General features: G+C 41.4%; 1 protein-coding gene across 1 annotated transcript in view; it reads right to left on the reverse strand.

Annotated features, from left to right (window-relative positions):
• ADCY3 (adenylate cyclase 3) overlaps window positions 1-21,171 on the reverse strand; it is a 147,770-nt gene that overhangs the window by 26,842 nt on the left and 99,757 nt on the right. Inside the window, exons 8-13 of the mRNA XM_007475926.3 lie at window positions 18,622-18,802; window positions 14,406-14,534; window positions 9,562-9,704; window positions 8,971-9,132; window positions 8,321-8,408; window positions 4,018-4,134 (exon numbers count right to left, since the gene is read on the reverse strand). Coding sequence (XP_007475988.1) covers window positions 4,018-4,134; window positions 8,321-8,408; window positions 8,971-9,132; window positions 9,562-9,704; window positions 14,406-14,534; window positions 18,622-18,802 — 820 coding nt within the window. The remainder of the gene's footprint in view (window positions 1-4,017; window positions 4,135-8,320; window positions 8,409-8,970; window positions 9,133-9,561; window positions 9,705-14,405; window positions 14,535-18,621; window positions 18,803-21,171) is intronic.

Raw genomic sequence — 21,171 nt, forward strand, 5'->3', positions numbered from 1 at the left:
CATCTTCCTTGTTCCCTTTAATAAGCCAACATGAAGGAGGATGGCAAGCAGCCCCCAGGCCCCTCTGACCATGATCAGCAAGAGACAGAGAACCCCTCAAGACAAGTAATGACAATTTTCTTTCTGTGTTCCAGGCGGAAAGCGGGGGGGGGGGGGGGGGGGTAACTTCCCCAGACTCATGATTCAGCCCTGGTTCCCTCCTAGGTTCTTCCCTCACCTGGCTGTCTCCTACTATATATAGACTCTAAGTCAATGATGGCAAATCCTTTAGAGATGGAATGCTAGGCTCCTCCCCCACCAAAGACCACATGCTGTCCCCGCCCCCCCTAAGGGCTGAGCATGCCCACACACACAGGAGAGAGAGGAAGGGCTCCCACTGGGCTGCTGGGCAGAGGGGCAGGTGAAGTGAGGAATGTCCTCAGCCAGTGTAGTGAGGGGGAGGGGAATGGTCCAAGTGCTCTGCTCCCCTCCAGCTCTGCCACCTGTGAACTGCCATTCCCATTGCCTACTGGGTGGAGGGGTGGGGGATGGGAAAAAATGTCATTAGGCATGGTGGAGAGTAGGGGGAGAACAGTTCTGCCCTAGTGCCTCTGCCTTCTAGTAATGAACTGGGAGTTAGGGGGTAGGGAGGGGCAGCTGGATGCCCACAGAGAGTACTCTGCATGCCATCTTTGGCACCCATTTCATAGGTTTGCCATCACTGTTCCAAGTTCTATGTACTATTTCTACTATGTGTTCCTCTTATATGTGTTCCTCCTACTATGTGCTCCTCTTACTTTGTAGATTCTAAATTCTATGTGTTCCTCCTACTGAGTGCTTCTCCTATTATGTGCTCCTCCTAAATATGTGTTCCTCCTAGTATGAGCCCTACACTCACAAATTCTGTCCTAGCAGGGTCTAGTGAATCAAGTGCTACCAGGTTTTAGCAGAACCAAGACAGACCAACTTTCTTGGACATGGTCATTTTGCAGGGTCAAATGAAATAAAGTCTTTGGTGACTGAATATGGTATCACCCCTAGAGCTTTCAAAATCACTAAACTGACAGACATTTATTAAGCATTTATTCTGTGCCAGAAAGTGGAGCTACAAAGAAGGGCAAAAGACAGTCTTTGCTCTCAAGGAGCTCAGTGTCTAATGGGGGAGATAACACACAGATAATTCTATCTGACCAAGCTACATACATAAATTGGGAATAATCAACAGAGAGAAGTTGCTAAAGTTACTAAAGTTAAAAGAGATTTTAAAAAAGCTTCCTATAGAAGTGTAAACCTTAAAATTTCTTAGACTTATGAATGTTGGAAATTTCACCATTGGAAAATTTCATACTTGGAAAAAATTTCCTACTGATAGTAAGAACTCTATTGGAATGTGAACCCCCTTAGCATGGGAGGATCCTTCTCCTCCCTACTTAAGACTGCTTTAGGACAGAAACCTTTTGCTAAACAATGGAAAGGACTTTGACCTATGCTTAAGCATAGAACAGGAAGTTCTTTGAGTCATGATTGATTTTAGAATTGATACAATAGAGATACTTGGAATGACAGAACCAGGTCTTGGAAAATACAATCTCCACCCTACTCAGAATAAAAGGATTTAGGAAGGACTGCAGCAAGGATCAAGATTTAATTATTTGAGAATATGACCTTCAACAGACATGTGCAAAGGGGCAGACCTCTGGGCGGTCCTGGGTTAAACTAGAGCCACCATTGGCACAGGAGAGACATCGACAGTGATTGGTAGATGTGAGAACTGAGGGGAGGGAACTTAGATGGTTTCCTTAAAGATAGCGGGGTCTGAGGACTGGGAGGAGTTGAAGGAGGTTTTGCTCTGAGGAGGTTGCTCTGAAGGAGAACTCAGGAGGTTGCTCTGAAGGAGGACTGAGGAGGGGTGGATACTCTGAAGGAGTCTGAGAGGAGAGAGGTCCTAGAGGGAGAGCTCCTGGAGAGGTCTTGAAGGAGGCTGTGGAAGGAGAACTCAGGAGGAGTCAGGAGGAGAAGATTCTGGAAACATTTCTTGAAAGGAGGCTCTCTTGAAGGTGGAGCCTGAGGTTGGCATGAGAAGCCTTACCTAGAGAGATCTTGGGTGAGTGATAAAACCAACTGACTGATTTATTCATTCTTATTCCTTTCTTACTTTCTCTCTTTTTCTATTGATTAATCAGTGTATTATAAATTAAATTTCTCTATAAAACCCAGTTGGCTTGGGTATATTCATAAATTGGGAATATATTCCCTGGCGACCATCTTATATTTATATAAACCCAAGACACAGTAGAAAACATATTTCAGCAGTCATAATTGTTATATATTTCCCTTGCTCCCAAAACATTTTAATTATCACAGAAGGTGGGATTTTACTGGCACTTGAAGAAAAAGAGAAAGCCAGGAGGCAGAGATGAGAGGGAGAGTAAGGTGAGGACAGCCAGAGAAAATGGCCAGTCTAGAGATGGAGCAGCTTGTGAGAGGGACAACTGAGAGAAAGAGACAGAGAGAGAGAGGGAAGGAGGGAGAGAAAGAGACAAAGGGGGAGGGGGAGACAGACAGACAGACAGAGGGTGTATGTGTATGTTGGGGTTGAGGTAGGAGGAAGTAATGAAGTAAAAGGAAATTGGAAAAGATGGAGAAGGCTGGCAAGTTACAAAGAGCTTTGAATGCCAAATAGAGAATCTTCTATTTGGTCCTGGAAGGGACAGGAAGCTCTACTAGATAAAAAAGCCCTTAGACATAGACATATCTTTCCTGACAGGCAGTAGCATCCTTTTTGAACCATTCTTTTAGTGAAAGATAATCTCAGAAGCATAGGCTCAGCAGAGGCTAACAAAACTCTTCTATTGCTATGAGGAAGTCAGATGAACAGTTGAATATTTACCTACTTGATTGCCTGCAAGCTTTCCTTTATTGATCACACCTTGGAATACTCCACCTGGTAGAATATTTTCCTGGCAACAGCAGCTCATTTGAAAAAATGGGTCAATATAGGAAAATGCCTGGGCTCAGTGCACCAGTACCAATAAGGAATTTCTAGGCTCTGGATATATGTGTTTCAAGGCATAGCGTAAATGAAATAACTGAAAAAAAAAACCATTTATAACTCCTGGACTGGCCACTTCTGGGATTTCTGGGTGAGTTGAATCTATTTTATTTTAAAATATTTAAAAAATATTATTTTATGTGAGAGTAGAAACACAGAAGAAAAACATATGATTCATCACTTCTTTCCTTCAGTATATGATTTGAGGTTTTGGTTTTAAAAGATTGCTCTATTGCAAAAATGAATAATATGGAAATACATATTAAGTGATAACACATGTATAATGCAGTGGAAATGCTTGTCAGCTCCAGGAGAGGGGAGATAAGAGGGGAGGGAGAGAACAAGAATCATGGAACCATGGAAAAATATTTTTAAATGAACTTTAAAAAGATTATTTTAATTTATTTTATTTATTTAAACTATTATTTTAAAAGAACCTTTACCCACTTCCAAAAAGTCTATAAAGGCATCACATTCTCCCAGACTGGCACCAAGTACTTTGAAGATTTGCAAATTTCCCTTTTTCAGCTCTAGAGCAATAATTCACATTAAACTCATTTCTAATTAGTTGCAGGAATTGGCTGATGATCTAGCCTGAAACTAAAGCACTGCATAATGGAATGCGTGGTCTACTTTGACCATTTGAAACATTTGTTATTCAATCCTGTCTGACTCTTTGTGACCCCATTTGGGATTTTCTTGGCAAAGATCCTAGAATGGTTGGCCCTTTCCTTTTCTAGCTCATTTTAAAGATGAGAAAACTGAGGCAAACTGGGTTAAGTGACTTGCCCAAGGTCACTCAGCTAGTAAGTGTTTGAGGCCACATTTGAACTCAGGAAGGTGAGTCTTCCTGACTCCAAGTCTGGCCCTCTATCCACTTCACCACCTAGCAGACCCTTTATAAAAAAGTAGGATAAACTAATTCTGTTAAGAAAGTAGAGGAGTTTTGCCACCCAAGACAGGGATCAATAAGTTGAGGAACTCACCATATCCACAACATTGGCCAAGATAAGAATGAAAATGGCAGACATGGCCCAAGTATTCCTGGCCCAACGTGTCCGGTCAATCCAGGTAGAAAAGGCCACAAGTTTCTTTGGGAATCGCTGTAAGGAAAAAGAATTTCAGTAGACATGAGAGAAGACTCTTGCTTTCTGAAGCCTGCTAGCTCCTCCTGAATGTGGTACAACCCAATCCTGGGAGCATGGTCAGCAGCACTGCACATATAGGGAAACAGTCTAGAAAGGCAAAATACTGGACAATGTTAAGAAGTTAAACCCTGAGTATTCTGGCAGTCTCTGCTCATCAAATCATCCTGCCCTTTCCTTGGTCCTGAGGACAGAGCTGCCCAATTGACCCTGATTCCAGAAGACCCATCTCAAGGGCATACAGGGTTAGCTGGGTGGCTCAGCGACTTGATGAGAGCAAGACCAAAAGATGAAAGATCCTGGGTTCAAATCTAACTTCAAACACTTCCTAGCTGTGTGACCTGGGCAAGTCACTGAACTCCAATCACCTAGCCCTTACCACTCTTCTGCCCTAGAATTAATACATAGTATTAACTCTAGGATGGAAGGAAAGGGTTTAAAAAAAATTTTTTTTAAGAGTGAAGCCTGTGGAGGGACAGTCACTGTGGGACACATCAAGAAAACATCTTTCTGGATTTGTATAAGAACTGGAAAGACCTCTATGAACTGATGCAAAGTGAAATAAACAGAACCAGGAGAGCATTACACATAGAAACTGAAACATTGTGGAACATTTGAATGTAATCAACTTTGCTACTAATAGCAATACAATGATCCAGGACAGTTCTGAGGGACTTATGAGAAAGAAGCTGTCCACATCCAGAGGAAAAACTGTGGGAGCAGAAACACAGAAGAAAACATGATTTATCACTTGTTACAAGGGTATATGACTTGGGGTTTTGGTTTTAAAGGATTGCTCTTTTACAAAAATGAATAATCTAGAAATGGGTTCAAATGATTGTGTGTGTGTGTGTGTGTGTGTGTGTGTGTGTGTGTGTGTGTGTGTGTGTGTGTGACCCAGTGGAATTGCTTGTCAACTCTGAGAGGTGAGAAGGATGAGGGGAGGGAGAAAACGTGAATCAAGTAAACATGAAAAAATTTTAAAAATAAAAAATTTAATAGAAAAAAATAAATAAAATGAATTGTTGTTATAGATGACCTCCATGGTCTCTTCCAGCTATAAATCTATAATCTTTTTTTTTAACTGGTTGTCTTCCACACGTGTTTTCATTTATTTACCAGCTATTTTAAATATAAACAAATTATAAAAATAAACAAACCACCAGTTTATTTATAAAAAAAATCTTTCTAGGAGGTTGGGGTGGGGAGAGAACATAAAGGCAGATGCAGGACTACAGAGGCATATAAAGTTCTAAATCCCTGCTGGATTGTCTGTAAGCCTATACCACCACATGGCAGATGATCACTAGCTCCAGGCAGCCTTTCTCCTCAAAAGAAAAGTGGGCAAAGATTGTATTCATCTGTGTGACTGGCGAGCTGAAATTTGCTCTGGCTGGTATTAGAGCTAACTTAGAATTTGGCCTTGTATTCCCAAACCTCGGAATAATTTCAGAAACAGTCATGAGGGGTCTAGGAGAGTGCCCGAGAGGCTGCCAAGAAATGCCCCGAGAATGGATGTGCTGGATATCCTATCCATCTCCCTCAGCTGATCTCATCGATGGCTGGGATGTGCTATTTATCGAATACCTAAATGACTGCTGGATTTGGTCTCCGAGGACCTGGGTTTGAATCCTGGGTCTGCCACTTATTGCCTGGACAACATCAGGAAAATCATTTACCCTCTCTGAGACTCAGGTTCCTCATTTTTGAAAGGAAGGGGTTGAATTAGGCAGTGTCAAAGGCTACTGCCGGCTGGAAATCTCTGATCCTACGAGGTCCCTGAACCCCCTACGTACAGACAATCACTGAGTGGCTCAGGACTTCCTTCGGCTAGAATATATGGATCTGGGACTCAAGTGTGAGAGAAGAGGAGGAAAAAAATCTCTACAACGTTCACAAGTGACAGTCATAAACTTTTCTCACATCAATATCCCAGCCTAGTCATTCCTGTACTCTACAGTCGCCTCCTGGTGGCGAGAGTCTCCCCAATCTTCCATCTGCCATGGGGAGCTCAGAGGTTCTACAGGATTGATTTCTTCTATGCTGTAGCAGCATAAAGGGGGTTGGAAACATAGCCTGGAGTGTGGAGTCTTTAGCTGGAGCCTGGAATTGTTCTGTAGGGTATTTATTCTGGGGAAAATCTTAGGGAAAAAATATTGCCATCATCCCCCCACTTCTCCTTAGGTTATGAATTGTAACAACTTGCAATGTATTATAAAATGGACTCATTTTCGTACTTGGACTCATCCTCAGGCTTAGGCACTCCCACGAGGAGCTCTCCCAACAAGCTGTCTTTCCAAGCAGTGCCCCCGGGGCAAAATTGGAGACCCTTAAGACAATGGTCAGCCCATCTAAGTAGTCCTCTGCTCAAGAAGCTGCAGTTGCTCCCTATTGCCTCCAGGATCAAATGTGAATACCTGAGCCTTGTATGAGCTGGCTCCTGTCTACCTCTATGTGTACAGTATGATACTGTCCTTCATGAAATCCACTCACTCTTCTCTATATGCAACACTCCATCCCATTAGGATGCAGGATCCTGGAGAGCAGAGACACTTCATACTTTGTACTAGCATCCCCACTTCAGAGCCCAATGCCTGGCATATGGCAGGTGCTAAATATATAGACTCATCGAGGCACTGATTTTCTCTCCTGTCTCCAAGTTTTTGCACGTGCCTAATAGGATCTTTCCTTCACCTCCTGCCATCCCCAGTTCTCCTCAAGGTCCAGCTCATGGGTCACTTCCTTCAAGAAGCCTGTCCTGATTTCTTCGGTTACTCTCCCCTTATCACCAGAAAGGACTTTGTGCCTATTTTGCATTTATTCTTCTGTGTCTATTTTGTTCCCCAATAGAAGAATGGAAATTCCTTCAGGCCAGAGATGTTCATTTTTTTTAACCCTTACCTTCTGTCTCAGAATCAATACTGTGTATTGGCTCCAAGGCAGAAGAATGGTAAGGTCTAGGCAATGGGGTCAAGTGACCTGCCCAGGGTCACACAGCTGGGAAGTGTTTGAGGCCAGACTTGAACCCAGGACCTCCCGTCTCCAGGACTGGCTCTCTATCTGCTGAGCGGCCCAGCTGCCCCTGATTGTCTCATTGTTGTCTTTGAATCACCGACGCCAGCATAATGCCTGTCACATACTGGCTGAATGACTAAGATGAAGCGCACGGCTGACAGGGTCAGGCAGAGCTGGGACAGGTAGTGAGCCCTGCAGAAAAGGATGGGCAAATGGATAATGTCTCATCGGGGAATACACAGGATGGGATGGGGCTTTTCTTTTCTTATTATTTTCAGTTCCCAGGTCTCTCCTCTCTCCAGCCTCTCTGCTACCTATTGAAAAGACAAGAAATACAATAGAAGGGGCCCTTTGAATGACAGGTGAGGATGCCCAGACCTGTAAAGGTGGAAGGGAGACCTCTAAGGCTGACATTGTTCCCCATTAAGCACCTGTAGATGTAAATTCCATTCTGACTTGATTATTTCATTGGGATTTAGAATTTAAATCCCTGGCAACCACAAAAATTCTATTCAGTCTCAATCCTAAAATTTACCCTTAATATAGATTACATTAATATAATTAGCATAGGGGGCAGCTGGGTGGCTCAGTGGATTGAGAGCCAGGCTCAGAGACAGGAGGTTCAAATCTGGTCTCAGACACTTCCCAGCTGTGTGACCCTGGGCAAGTCACTTGACCCCTGTTGCCTAGCCCTTACCACTCTTCTGCCTTGGAATATTGATTCCAAGATGGAAGGTAAGGGTTAAAAGAAAAAAAAATCGGTTGTAAAAGCAATTGTTGAAGCTGCAGACAAAGAAATGAGAGGACAAGTCTAGAGTTGGATACCTACACCATGTGTCCCCAAAGTCTCAGTGCCATGGTAAGCTTTAATAACCCATTAACCCTTTAAAAGCTGAATCTGGAAACTGAGCCCCAGTTCCTGCCCTGGGAAAAAGAGGCCCTTGGACAAGACATCCTCCAAGGTTCCTCTGTGCTCTTGATCCTATGCTCTATGGCCAAGCCCACATTTGCCTCTGTGGTCATTATAAGCCCTTTGATGATAGGGTCCCCAGTGTCTCCCACAGTCCCTTTGGCTCCAGCTTCACCCCTCCTCGAGCCTCTAGTCTAAGCCAGCCACAAGGCTCCTCACCCGGGGAAAGATGGCGGCCATTGAGCAGAGGGTAAGAATCAGCAGCAGAATCTCTCCAACCACAAAGGTCATGTAGTTTGTCATCAGCCTGAAGGAGACAAAGTAGAAGTGAGAAAGGCCTTGCTGTTCTAGAACCTGGCGTCCAGGTGGGTGCTCTAAAAAAGGAGACAAGGAGAGCATCAGCTTGGCATCAGGAAGACTCCACATCTGGCCTCAGAGACTTCCTAGCTGGGTGACCCTGGACAAGTCACTTCACCCCCATGGCCCATCCCTGACAGCTCTTCTGCCTTTGGAACCCGGGCACAGTATCGAGTGGAAGGTCTTAAAAAGAGAGAGAGTACTTTAGGCTTTGATTGCAAAGGCAGAAACCAGCCCAGTCGGGGTACACAGCTCAAACCAGGGCTCTCCTGTCCCAGGCTCCTCTGGACCCCTCCCTGGGCTTCAGCCCTGGCCTGACTGACCACAGCGCTGGAGGGGAAGCGGAGGCAGAGAGGCTTTGTGACTTGTCCAGAGTATCCGAGTCAGGCTTTGAACTCCGATCTTCCTGCCTCCAAGTTGAGCGCTCTCTCCACTGAGCTGCTGTTTTCCCCTCTTTGGGCCCCAAAGAAAGCACTCCATCTCCCCCATTGCCTCGTAGCCCGCCCCCTCACCAAGGATCGATCAGGATCTCCACCAGGGACGTGCAAAGGAGCACGACGCAGGAGCAGCTGAAGGCAGCTCCGCTCTGCTTCTCCTTCTCCACCGAGTAGCGGGTTTCCATCTCCCCGTCCATAAACCTCATGGAGAGCAGGAAAGTGTTTCTCTTCTTTACGCTGTGGGAGAAAATGAGGCTCGGGGACTTCCCGTTGGCCCCGCCTGTCCTCCACCCGTAGAACGCTCTGCTTCCCCTCTGTAAGTCCTGGCATCTCCCACCTCCGTCAGGACTCCTCCGGGGCCCAGAGCTCCCCATCCCCAAATTACGACATTTCTTTGGTTTATAGTATGTATTCACTGCTTTCCCCCCAACAGACTGTAAGCTCTTGGGGGGCTGAGGCTTGATCAGTTTTGTTTGTATTCCCAAAGGTGTAGTTCCAGAAAGGCTTGTTCAGTGAAAGAGTGAATGAACCAGTGAGCCCTGCGGTTCTGATTCGATGGCCTCCTAAGGCTAGAGAGAAACATAGCCTGAGGCTCCCCCAGGAGCCCATACCTGCAGCCACTCCCACTGAATTAGCCCTCCAGGGAAAGGGGTCGCCGTTACTTACACCTGTGCCGACTCCCTCTCCAGCAGAGCCTCATTGAGCAGCTGATTGAGCTCATGTTCATCCTCAGAGGCATCTACAACCCTCTCCGCCAAATCGTGAAGGCGCAAGCGCCGTCGAGGGTTGGGGAAGGAAGGGTTGACCACCTGCACCACAGGAGAAAAGGCAGAACGCTGGAGAGCGGGAACGCCTGAGGCCTGAGAGAGAGAGAGGCCTCCCACAGCTAGAAAGAGTCGGGGCTGGGTGGTGAAGGGTTGTAAAAGTGAAAGAAGGGCTACAGCAGATGGAGCGCCAGGGGGGAAATCGGGAAGGCTCATCTTTCCAGGGTAAAATCTGCCCACACCCAGTTATTAGCTGTGTGACACTTAATGCTGTTTGCCTTAAAAAAAAAATTTTTTTTTAAGTTAAAGAGGGGAGTTATACAAGAAGCAATTAAGGAGCCATTGCAGTTTATTAAGTATGGCAGTGACTTAATCAGACTTACACCTTAGGAGAGTCACTTTGGTGGCTGAGTGGAAAATGGACTAGAGAGGCTTGAAGTAGGGAGGCCAAATGGAAGATGACTTTAACATTCTAGTCAAAAGGGACTACAATGTATTAATTCAGTTTAAAATAATATTAAATAAATCCATTACATGTTAGCAAAAATCATTTTTTAAATAAAAAGCAACTCCGTTGTGGTTTTTTTTTAAGAAAAAATAAAAATAAATAAAAGGTACTACAGAGGAAGTAGCTGGGTAGCTCAGTAGATGGAGAGTCAGACCTAGAAATGGGAGATCCTTGCTTTAAATCTGGCCTCAGATACTTCCTAGCTGGGTGACCCTGGGTAAGTCACAACCCCCATTGCCTAACCTTTACCACTCTTCTGCCTTGGAAGCAATACACAGTATTAACCGTAAAATGAAAGGTAAGGGTTTGTTTGTTTGTTTGTTTTTAAGTATACTAAGGATCTGAGCTAGCATAATGACTATATGAGTAGGGAAAAAAGGATTTATCAGATCTCAAATTATACTACAAAGTGGTAATCATCAAAATAATTTGGCACTGGATAAGAAATAGAGTAGTGGATCAGTGGAACACAATATACAGAGGCAAATGGTCATATTAACCTGGTGTTTGATGAACTCAAAGATTCCAGCTCTTATTGTTCAGTACTTTCAGTCCTGTCTGATTCTGTTATCCCTTTTGGCATTTTCTTGGAAAAGATATTGGAGAGGTCTGCCATTTCCTTCTCCAACTCATTTTCCAGATGAGGAAACTGAGATAAATGGGATTAAATGACTTGCCTAGGGTCATACAGCTAATCCACTCAGGAAGATAAATTTTCCTGACTTCATGACCAGCACTCCATCCACTGGACCCCCTAGCTGCCTGGTAAGAATTCACCATTTGACAAAAAATCACTAGGAAAACTAGAAAACATTTTGGCAGAAACTAGGTAGAGACCAACATCTCTTACCATATACTAAGATAGGCTCAACATGGATACATGATTTAGACACAAAGAGCAATATTTTAAGCAAATTCAAGAAACGTGGGGAAAAAAACCTGGCAGATCAATAGATAAAGGAAGAGCTCATAATCAAATAAAAGATAAAAGAGGATCAAAGAAAGTAAAATGGAGGATTCTTGTTACATAAAATTATAAAGGTTTTGCACAAACAAAAGCAGTATAGCCAAAATTAGAAGGAAAGCAGAAAATTGTGGGAGGGGGTTACAAGTGTCTCTGATAAAGGGTTCATTTCTCAAATGTATAGGGAACTGAGCCAAATTTAAAAAAAATAAGACCTATTCCTCAACCAAAAAATGGTCAAGGGATATGACAGGAAAATTTTCAGAAGAAGCAAAAGCTGTCTGTCATATGAAAAATGCTATAAATCACTATTGATAAGAGAAATGCAAATTGAAACAACCCTGAAATACTAGCTCATGCTTATTGTATTGGCTAATATGACAGAAAAGAAAATTACAAATGTTGGAAGAGATGTGGAAAAATTGGGACACTAATGGCCCATTGATGGAGTTGTGAACTGAATGACGCACCCATTCTGGAAAGCAATTGGAGCTATATCCAGAGGACTATAAAACTGTGCATATATTTTGGTCCATCAATACCACTACTAGGTCTGGTACCCCAAAGAGATCAAAGAAAAGGAAATGGCCTGTCGGTATGAAAATACTTATAGCAGCTCCTTTTGTGTTGGTAAGGAATTAAAAATTGAGGGAATGTCCATCAGCTGGGGAATGACTGAACAAGTTGAAGTATATGATTATGATGGAATATTATTATGCCATAAGAAATGACAAGCAGGATATTTTCAGAAAAGCCTAAAAAAGACTTACACAAACCTCTGCAAAACAAATAGAACTCAGAGAACATGGTACACAATAGCAGCAATATTGCATGATGATCAACTGTGAATGACAGCTATTGTCAGAAACACAATGATCCAAGACACTTCAGGAATTAGGATGAAAAGTGCTCTCCGCCTCCAGAGAAAGAACTGGTGAAATATGATTACAGGATATTTTTTAAAACTTTTTTTGTTATTCTTGGATTTTCTGGTCTGCATTTTCTTTTATAACATGGCAAACATGGAGGTGTTTACATGACTACACATATATAATCTATACCAAATTGTTTGCTTTCTCAAGGATGGTATGGGGAGGGGGAGAGAATTTAGAACTCAAAAAATGTTTAAATTAATGTTAAAAATTTCTTTTTTTGTATAGTTATATATATAATAAAAATTAAGTTAAAATTAATTGATAAAAATTTTAAATGCTCTAAATCAGTAATAATTAAGGAAGTGCAAATTAAAACAACTCTGAAATACCATCTCACACCTGTCGGGTTGGCTTACATGACACAACAAAAGAAAATGATAAATCTGGAGGGAGTGTGGGGAAATGGGAACACTAAGGTATTGTTGATAGAACTGTAAAGTGGTCAAGACAGTCTGGAGAAGTATATATGAGTAGGATTATTTCAGAAAAACCTGGGAAGATATATATGAGCTGATGCAAAGTGAAGTGAGCAGAACCAGAATATCGAACACAGTAACAATAATATTCAAATGAACATCTGTGCAAGACTTGGCTCATCTGATTGATACAATGATCTACAACAATTCCAAAGGACTCATGATGAAAAACACTGTCCATCTCCAGAGAGAAACTTGATGAATTTTGAGTACAGACTGAAGCAGTTTTTCCCTCTATTTTTCTTGCTTTTATTTTTTCCCCACAATGTGGCTAATATGGAAATGTTTTGCATGACTTCATATGTATAATAAGTATTGTATTTCTTGCTTTCTTTATCTTTCTTTTTCTTGCTTGCTTTCTTAATGGGTGAGAGAAGGAAAGAATTTGTAGCTGAAAATAAACATTTTAAATTAAAAAAAAAAAAGACAACATTGGCAACTGTTTAGATATGTGGAATGAATTCAGTAAGGAGCTGAGGATGATACCAACGTCACAAGCCTAGGTGATTGAGGGGGTTTGTGTTGCCTTCAATAGTAATAGCATCAGGAGCAGCTGGGTGGCTCAGTGGATTGAGAGCCAGGCCTAGAGATGGGAGGTTCTGGGTTCATATCTTTGGCCTCAGACCTTTCCTAGCTATGTGACCCATGGCAAGTCACTTAAGTCCCATTGCCTAGCCCTTCCCTTTGTTTGGGGAACCAATACACATTTTTGCATAATTGGAGGGGCTATAAGAAAGGAATGCTGTATAGAATGTCAGACTTTTTTGATGTCTTGGTTAAGTCAGCAAAGTTATTTTTCTTCCTTTTTATTTTATCCTGTATTATAAGGATGGCTCTCTGAGAGTTATATTAGAAAAGAAGGTGAAATAAAAACAAAAGATCTCAATAGAAATTTATCTTTAAAACCAAAATGAACTACCTCCAAAAGAGGAAAGGAGAATTAAAGTGCTGAGGCAAATAAATGACCTTTTACATCTTTTCCAGCACTGCATCTGAGGTCCTAGGAACCTATGCACATTGGACATTTGTGGCAAACCTTCAGCCTTGGGACCAGACAATGCCAGGGGAATATGCAGATGGGGGGGGGGGGATAGGGTGATTTCATCCATCATGAACCTAAAAAGTCATGTCATATGAAGAGAACCTAAAGGAACTGAGATCGCTTAGATTGGAGAAGAGAAGACCAAGAGGTGGATGCATAGCTGTCTTCAAGAACATGATGAGCCTTGTGAAGAAGAAGGATCTGACTTGTTCTATTTGACTTTAGGTGAAGGAACTAGGAACAATGAATGGAAGTTGCAAAAGAGCTGCAAATTCTCCCTTGGCATGAGGAAAACCTTCTTATAAATTGGCACTGTCCAACTATAGAATAGGGCATGTGGGTGGTGCAGTGGTCAGAGCACTTGGTCCAAAGTCAGGAAGATCTGAGTTCAAATCTGGCATGAGACACTTACTAGCTGTGTGATCCTGGGCAAGTCACTTAACCCTGTTTGCCTCAGTTTCCTCACCTGTAAAATAAGCTGGAGAAGGAAATGTCAAACCACTACAGTATCTTTGCCAAGAAAACCTCAAATGGGGTCATAAAAGAGTCAGATATGACTGACCGACAGCCCATGGAATGGACAGACTCCAGAGAAAGGAGGTTTTTCTTCCCTGAAGGTCTTCAAGCAGAGGTGGCTAACCGCTTATCAGGTGGTTTGTAGCAAGATCCTCAGGCTAAAGTTCTGAGTCTCTGTGACTCCTCCCTAGCACACACCAGGATTCATGTTCTTTTGTGGGGACCTGCCCACCTGCCTTTGGACAGAAGAAAGCCTCCTTGGAGTTGGCCCCTCCGAGGCTCTCGTCCTGCCCTGTGCCTCTCACCTGGGTGTCCAGATCCTCAGTTTCCTCAGGAGTTGGGGAGGTGGCTGTGACGCTTCCATTGGGCTCCTTGGGCTCCTTGGTGTTGATGAGGGCAGGAGAGCTGGGCTGCGAGGGCGCTATCTTGGTGGCCTGGCAGAAGGAAAGAACTGTTAGGCTGTGTGTTAGAGGGCAAAGAGTCCTGGACCAGAAATTGTGGCACCTGGTTTAAATCTTGTCTCAGATAATATGATTTGCTCAAATTAGGAAGTAATTTCCCTGAAACTGTGCAAAATGGGAATAACAACATAGACCACCTAAGTCATGGGATTGTTGAGGAGAACTCTCTGAAAATGTTAAACATGATGGAAATGGAAGTTATCATTATTAACCTGACTTTACTCACTTCCTTGACTTGGGTGGGAAATGATGGGAAGTAGATTATTCCACAGTAACCTGGGTCAAAAATTTCCTTGTTCTACCTCCCAAACCAAAAACTTGAAATAGATATTTTTAAACCCTTACCTTCCCTCTAAGAATCATTATTGTGTATTTGGCTCCAAGGCAGAAGAGTGGTAAGGGCTAGGCAATGGGGGTTAAGTGACTTGCCCAGGGTCACACAACTAGGGAGTGTCTGAGGTAAAATTTGAATCCAGGACCTCCTGTCTTTAGCCTTTGCTTTCATTTTACTGATCACCTAGCTGCCCCCGAACGAAATATTTTTAAGAGTTCTTGATCAGAATCTCTATTCTATCTCTTTCTATGTCTTATTCTTGACCATCTCATTCACAGATCTTCAACTATCACTGACATATAGATGTCCACATCTCCCATCTACACATTTGGATTGGCCATGCCTCCTACTTATATTGTACTCCCTTCTCCCTTCCATCTTCCTTCCAGATACAGTTCCTCCCACATGAAACATTTCCTGATTCTCCCAAATTCTATGCCTTCCCTTTCTAAATTTCTTATATTTCACTATTTTATATTAATTCACATCTATTCTTCTTTTTCTAAACCCTTACTTTCCATCTTAGAAGCAAACCCAGAACTCTCTGGGCCTGACTCTCAATCCACTGAGCCACCCAGCTGCCCCCTAATTCACATTTATTCTGCATACATTTATATATGTTACTGTCTCATTAGGATGAGAGCTCCTTGAGAGTAGATGTTTCATTCTCTATTATTTTTTTTATTTTAAAAATTCTGACTTAACAAATATCAACTAAATAATCATTTCCATGTATGCAAGAGAACAGAAAAAGGGAGTTGTACATGAAACTGTGACTCTCTTATGTGCTCCCTGCTTTTCTTTTTAAGTATATGGTAAATTTAACACATTGCTTTCAGAGCCATCTTTCTTTTCTATGATTCCTTCTGTCCTGCCTTCTGTTCTGTACATTTCAATAATTTATCTCAATAACCTTTTTTTCCACTTTTCTTTTTTTTGTTGGCTCTATCCTTACATCCCCTCCGCTCTGACTCTTGTAGGAAAAAATGATTTATTATATTGTTTAAAGAAATTATTATACAGTTTAAATCCAACCCTCGGTGATTGTACCCAGAAGATCTCCTAACCTCAGTAACTCCCTAGCATTGTTAGAGATGACTACAAGGTATTTTGGTTTCTCCCAGGTTCTGAGTCCACTGAAAGAATTCTTGTTTTACATGAAAAAAGTGTTCTAAATCTCTTATAATCAGAGAGATGCTAATCAAAACAACTCTTGAGGTACCACCTCACACCTAGCAGATTGACTAACATGACAGCAAAGGAAAGTAATGAATGCTGGAGGGGATGTGGCAAAGTGGGGACACTAATTCATTGCTGGTGGAGTTGTGAATTGATCCAACCATTCTGGAGGGCAATTTGGAACTATGCCCAAAGGGCGATAAAAGACTGTCTGCCCTTTGATCCAGCCATAGCACTGCTGGGTTTGTACCCCAAAGAGATAATAAGGAAAAAGACTTGTACAAGAATATTCATAGCTGCACTCTTTGTGGCTGCAAAAAACTGGAAAATGAGAGGATGCCCTTCAATTGGGGAATGGCTGAACAAATTGTGGTGTGTGCTGATCATCAGCATACACATTGTTCAGCCATTCTTGTGTTGTTCTTGAATGATGAACAGGATGATTTCAGAAAGAGTTGGAAAGACCTACATGAACTGATGCAAAGTGAAGTGAGCAGAGCCAGAAGATTATACACAGTAACAGCAATACTGTATAATGATCAACTGTGAAAGACTTAGTTATTCTCAGCAATACAATATTCCAAGGAAATTATGATGAAAATGATATCTACCACTAAAGAAATAAAAAATTGATGGAGTTCAAATGCAGATTGAAGCATAGCATTTTTCACTTTATTTTGTTTTTTAATACATCTTCTACAACATAACCAATATAGAAATATATTTTGCATGATGTAACATGTGTAACTTCTATTAGATTGCTTTCTCTCTCAGGGAAGCAGGAGAAAGAAAAAGGAAGAGAATTTGAAACTCAAAATTTTAGAAAATGAATGCTAAAAAAATCTTTACATGTAATTGAAAAATTAAAATAAACTTTTGAAAAGAAAAAGAAAAAACAGCCATCCCAACTCCAAGACACACACACACACACACACACACACACACACATGCACACACACACACACACACACACACACAATGCATCATAACCATAACTTCTGTTGGGAACCATGTTCAAGTTCCACTGCATACTCAGGATAGTATGTTAAAGATAAATTTACTAGACTTGATATATATACATATATATTTCATTTTAAGCAACCTACTATAATAAATTTATAATTTATGCAAAGGTTTTAAATGGGGGAGGGATGGAATTGACATGTTTATCTAATAAGGGATATTCTCCTTGACAAAGATAATGGTGGCATTTCTTTAATTAGCAAGCTTCCTTGAGGCATCTAGGTGGCTCAGTGGATAGAAAGCCAGGCCTGGAGATAGGAGGTCACTTAAGCCCACAATTGCCTAACCTGATTTCTTTTCTGCCTTGGAACCAGTATCATTTCTTTTGTTTTTAATTTTTGTGCAGAACACACTTCCATATGTTAAGAGCACACTCATACATAATCAAAACCCCCAAATAAAACCATAAATACAATGATGTGAAAGACACTTATTATCATTTCTAAGACTGAAGGTAAGGTTTTTTCAAACAAACAAAAACAAACCAAGAAAATAAAAAGTTTTTTCATGCATGATTTATACTCAGATTTTCCAGAACATTAAACAAAATGTTATCTATTCATGACTCCCATGGAGCACCACTGCCTGAAATGCTTTATGTCACAGACTAGAATCTTTTCACTGTCTCCATCTTCTCTGTTATGCTTATGTTGTTGACTAGGTGGGCTCAAGGAAAATGGAAAGATGGTATAAAAATAAAAGGTGACTGTAAAACTAATATAAGCAATGGATTTGATTATTGATTATAAACTGATTTCAGATACTCTGCTTGTTGCACTCACAAAGTATCCTCAGTTTATATCAGAGAAGAAAAGCTCATAAATGAACTTCTCTTCAGGGCCAGGCGCAAGGATGCTATGGAGACTCTTGTTATATAAAAATAAACTATTTATTGAAAATATAAGGATAAAAAGGATTTCTAACTCTAAAGAATTCTAACTCCACCCAAATAAAACTCCCTGGTTCCACAGGTTACACTAACCCTTCCTGATCTGATTAACCCAAATTTTCCCTATTCTACAATAAACTACACTATTATCCTTATAATTCTTAACTTTGCCTCCAAGTTATAAAAATAGCAAAGGCTAGCTGGTTGAGTCTCAACGAGAATCAAGTTAGGACTCTGAGCCTTAGCAGACTCAGAGTCAAAACCAAAACAGGTCTTTCTTTGGTCTTCTCAGAGTTAAACAATATATAAAGACAGTAATAGATAGTCATTAGTGTTTCCCAAGTTGGAAAAAGAAAACACTTAACTCCTTCAGGTCTTTACCCTCTGATGGGGGTAGGGGGGCCACAAAGATATTACCTCCTCAAAGCCCTCAGAGCAAGAGCCTCTGTGTGTGACTCTACCAACTGTCAGAGACCAACTACCACACAGAAAAAACTGTTAGACTTGAAACTGACACTCTGACTCAGCTCTGTTTGAAACTCCAATTCTTTCTCAATCCAGCTTCTCTACTTCTTATCTCTAAACTAATATAACAAGACCCAATTTCTAATATCATCCTTATAATGGGTACTCACTGTGCCATTGATACCATTCGGGGTCTGCTGCTGATCAGGAGACACAGGTTTAGGAGAACAAATGAGGTAGGTGACAATGCCTTTCTCATCCAGGTAGTCACATCGGCTGCCTCCATCACCTGGCTCCACTTCAAATTCACCCTTCAGGCAGTCCATAGTGCTCTGGGAGATGTGCACACGCCTAGGGTCATAGGAAGACCGTCAGTCCTGGAGTTTCTAGAGTGGCCCTAGCATCAAATTCTAAAACTTCTGACATCAAAAGAAAAAGGACCTATTGACAGAAAAAAATATTTATAGCTGCTCTTTTTGTGGTGGTAGAAGATTGATTGGGAATTGAGGGGATGTCCAAGTACTGATAATGGCTGATTGAGTTGTGGTATATGATTGTGAAGGGATACTACTGTGCCATAAGAAATGATGAAGATGATTTCAGAGAAACGTGGGAAGACTTATATGAACTGATGCAAAGTGAGCAGAATCAGGAAAATGTTGTACACCATGACAGCAATATTATATGATGACCAACTGTGAATGCCTTAGCTGTTCTTAACAACGAGAATAATTATCTGAGACCATTCTGAAGGATTTAGGACGAAAAATGCTATCTATTTCCAGAGAAAGAGCTGATGGTATAGGAAAGAAGATAGAAGCATACATTTTTAAATGTTATTTTTATTGGGGGTGGGGTTGTCTGTGTTTACTTCTGAAGCATGGCTAATATGGAAATATTTCTTTCATGACTTCACATTCTATAATTGGCACAGGGAGAGGGCAGGGAGGGAAAGAGAATCTGGAACTCAAATTAAAAATATTTTTTAAAATGTTCTTACATGTAACTGAGAGAAATGAAATTAAAAATCTAAACTGAAATCAGTAAATTAAAAAAAAAAACCTCCTTCCATCCTTCCCTCTCCCAATCCTTTAAGGTATTTAGCCTAAAATAAAAGAAGCCAAGCCAAGAAGGTTCATTGTGACTCATTTCTCCCAACCTAGTTTCTAGGTTCAAAGGACTCAGGTTGAAATCTCACCTCTGACACTACCTATATAATCCTGAGAGAGTTACTTAACTTCTCTTGGCCTCAGTTTCCTCATTTGTGAATGAGAACTAGATAGCCTCTTATAGTCTCTTCCAGCTCTATGATCCTTGGTTCTTTGAACAACAGGACAAAATAGTGGAAAGAGGGTCAGATGTTGAGTCAGGAGACCTGAATTCAGGTCTTGGCTCTGCCTTTCATTAGGTGTGAGACCTTAGATCTGTCGTATAACCTGAGTTTCAATTTTCCTGTCTGCAAAATTGGGGCAATATTATTTGTAATACCTGTCTACCATACTTAGGATAAACCTGAAGCAGGTTAACATACACAAAAGGCTATATAAAAGTGCACTATTAGACTGGGGATGTAGACTCTAAATGAACATCCCAGTGCAAACACCAACAACATGGAAAGAGGTTCTGATCAAGGACATATGTAATACCCAGCGGAATTGCACATCAGCTGTGGGAAGGGTGGGGGGAGGGGAGGGAGGGAAAGAATATGATTTTTGTAACCAAGGAATAATGTTCTAAATTGACCAAATAAAAAGAAAGTGCATTATTAGTTTAAAACATTAACAAATTACTTGCATTGGCTGGTAAATCCTGAAATTTATTACCAAATTTGGAGCTGGGAAATACTCTCAAACATTAGAAAGTACTATTGATAAAGTATACTCATTTTCTCCAAAATTAGGTACTAACATTTTTCTGTTTGAGATTCATTCCTTTGACTTTTTTTAACCCTTATTTTTCATCTTAGAATCAATACTGCATATTGATTCCAAGGCAGAAAAGCGATAAAGGGGGCAGCCGGATGACTCAGTGGATTGAGAGCCAAGGCCAGAGAAGGGAGATCCTGGGTTCAAAACTGGCCTCAGAAACTTCCCAGCTGTGTGACCCTGGGCAAGTCATTTAATCCCCATTGCCTAGCCCTTACCACTCTTCTCCTTCTCTTTTTTTTTTGAAACCCTTACTATGTATTGGTTCCATGGCAAAAGAATGGTAAGGGCTAGGCAATGGGGATTAAGTGACTTGCCCAGGGTCACACAGTGTCTGAGGCCAAATTTGAATCCAGGATTTCCAGTCTCTGGGCCTGGCTCTCAATCCACTGAGTCACCTTAGCTGTTCCCCATTCCTTTGACTTTTGAGGCTTTTTTATAGTTGCATATTGTAAACCTTAAAATTTCACAGACTTATGAATGTTAAAAATTTTACTCCACATTTGAGGAATCCTCCAATTCCCTACTTGAAATAATTCCCTACCAGATAGTGAGAACTCTACTTGAATGTGAAAACTCCTTGCTATGGGAGGATCTCTACCCCATCCCTACTTGGGACTGCTTTAGGGGAGAAAACTCCTTGCTATGGGAGGACCTCGATTTCACCCATACTTAAGAATGCTTTAGGGCAGAAAACTCCTTGCTAAACAATGAAAGTACTTGAAAACCATACTTATAAAGGAAAGGAGTTCTTTGAGCCATGCCTGTTTTTGGAATTGATATAATGGGATGCTA

The sequence above is a fragment of the Monodelphis domestica genome, chromosome 1, assembly GCF_027887165.1.
Source record: "Monodelphis domestica isolate mMonDom1 chromosome 1, mMonDom1.pri, whole genome shotgun sequence".
Lineage (NCBI taxonomy): Eukaryota > Metazoa > Chordata > Mammalia > Didelphimorphia > Didelphidae > Monodelphis > Monodelphis domestica.